Below are 1,996 nucleotides of genomic sequence, written 5' to 3' on the forward strand. Positions count from 1 at the left end.
AATAGTAAATGAGAGCGACTCATTTTGTTTTTTTGCTTTAAATTGCCAATTCATTATGACACCCCATAGAAAATCAATTTGATACAGAAACTGCGATTACTGTAGAACGATAATACAAAGAAATTTACAATAATTAAGTTACGTATCGCATTTTATGAAACAAAAATACATGAAAAAGCTAGGGTGGCAAACAGGTTTTTGTATGAAAGGTAAAAAAGGACTATTTTTAAAATATCTAAATATTTGGTAATAAGTAGGATTATAGCTATAATTCTTCGTTATCTTAAAGATTAATATTCATCCTTCAAAATTGTGTGTGTGTTTTTTTTGTGTGATGATTTATAAATATAAAACTTTTGAACTGTTTCAAAGCACACTTTTTTTTTCAAAATGTACACTTTTTTTGAGAAATACTCAAATGTAGTTTTGTCATGCTTAGGCAGCATGCTATCTCAGCATGACAGGCCAAGTAAATTAGCTTACTTATTTTTTTTTATGATAATAGGTACTACTTTTAAGTCCTGTAAGGTATATTCAAATAAAAATTTAAGCAAGGAATAAAAATTACCTTGTGTTTTTCAGTGCGTGATTGGCTTGCCCTTCTACCACCAACTTTGGCTGTAGGAGGTATATCCTACTATTCTTATCAAACATACAAAAAAGCGCAGTGCGCTGGCAATGGTCAAGTGAACACAAGTATAAGGAAGGATATTAATAAAGTTGTGGATTTCATTGACATTGAGGATATAACAGAAAAGGCGGTACTTTGCAGGTGTTGGAAAAGCAAAAACGTAAGTATTTTCAGCTTTATCTTTATTTACATGGCAGTTTGTAATCTTCGTGCTAGGTTTTGTGTTCCCAATGATATTTTATATTATGTATTCCAGCTGAATAAAATGATAAGGCAAATGTTTTCTATGTGGTGTGGCCTAGATCTCTTCTTATCAGTGAGATAACTACTGCCTGTAAATATCTTATAGTAAACGACTCTTTTCCTGTTGAAGGAACGAGGCATGTTAATTCCTACACAGTACACTTGCAGTTTAAAAAATTAACTTATGTCTATAAGGAAGGACAAATAGATGATTGAATGCTACCTAGATAATGCGGCATACATTTGGAATTGTTATGCAACTGTTGCTGGGCCATAACTGGGTCTTTATTGTGTAACTGCCTGAAATGTAAGACCATATTTAGGAAAGCAATAAATGACCAAGTATTTAACATTTTGAGTTACTTATAATAATAGCAGTAGCCCGATTATCATATTGAGATACTTCCATTACTTAGTATATTTATTTACATAATACATTTTGCTTAATACAAATGCTCATATGTTTCAGTGGCCCTATTGTGATGGCGCTCACGGTCCACACAACAAAGCCACCGGTGATAACACCGGCCCAGTAGTCGTCCGGCATAAGGAAAACAAGTAGACAGATGAGCTCACCAGTCTACTCTACCAATAGTACATACCAACAGGTGATAACAAATGTGATTATTATTAATTCTAAAATCGTTAAACGTTAATTGCTTTTAAATGTCTACATCACGAAAGCTTGTCTTGAATACAGTAATGTTTTTTAAATAAGTAAGTGATGCAATTTTGTATTTTTTGGCATTTTTGCTTTTTATTAGATTGTTTTTATAATTATGAAACTGGTTGAACCTAACAAATATTGAACAATTATGTATTTTGGTTGAAGAAGTGTAATAAACACTTTGTATTGTTCCTTTATCGAATGTTTTTTATTTTTCATAACAATAGCATTTTACAGAACCAAAAGGAAATTAAATAAAAATCATATTGTTTCTTTCAAATTTTATATTTCCAATTCATTGCTTACAATATATCAAATCACAGACAAATATTGACTTTAATAGTAAATAAATAATATTTATTCACCAATCCAGAATAAATTTTGATAAAATTGTAAACTTTTTGAGACTGAATGTGAATACTTTATGGGTAGGTATTGAAGATTATTATGGCACA

The 1,996-nt window shown here is 30.6% G+C and overlaps 1 protein-coding gene across 2 annotated transcripts; it reads left to right on the forward strand.

The window, feature by feature from the left end:
* The first annotated feature begins 422 nt into the window (after positions 1–422).
* On the forward strand, positions 423–1,580 carry Cisd2 (CDGSH iron sulfur domain 2). 2 transcript variants are annotated; one of them, XM_028317055.1, is made up of 3 exons: positions 423–469; positions 583–791; positions 1,344–1,580. In XM_028317055.1, exons 1-3 carry the CDS (start codon positions 445–447, stop codon positions 1,434–1,436), a joined length of 327 nt encoding a protein of 108 aa, XP_028172856.1. In that variant the 5' UTR covers positions 423–444; the 3' UTR covers positions 1,437–1,580. The 2 variants fall into 2 exon arrangements, with proteins under 2 accessions (XP_028172856.1, XP_028172855.1); XM_028317054.1 differs by lacking the exon at positions 423–469 and adding an exon at positions 481–505.
* Positions 1,581–1,996: the final 416 nt, after the last annotated feature.

This window comes from Ostrinia furnacalis, unplaced genomic scaffold, assembly GCF_004193835.3.
Source record: "Ostrinia furnacalis isolate ACB-3 unplaced genomic scaffold, ASM419383v2 OfSCF6011, whole genome shotgun sequence".
Lineage (NCBI taxonomy): Eukaryota > Metazoa > Arthropoda > Insecta > Lepidoptera > Crambidae > Ostrinia > Ostrinia furnacalis.

Excerpts from the sequence above, each read along its gene's own strand:
- Cisd2 (XM_028317055.1), top strand. The coding sequence starts at position 445 with ATGCTATCTCAGCATGACAGGCCAA. Across the intron at positions 470-582 it reads ATCTCAGCATGACAGGCCAA|TGCGTGATTGGCTTGCCCTT; the intron begins GTAAATTAGCTT and ends TGTGTTTTTCAG. Across the intron at positions 792-1,343 it reads GGTGTTGGAAAAGCAAAAAC|TGGCCCTATTGTGATGGCGC; the intron begins GTAAGTATTTTC and ends CATATGTTTCAG.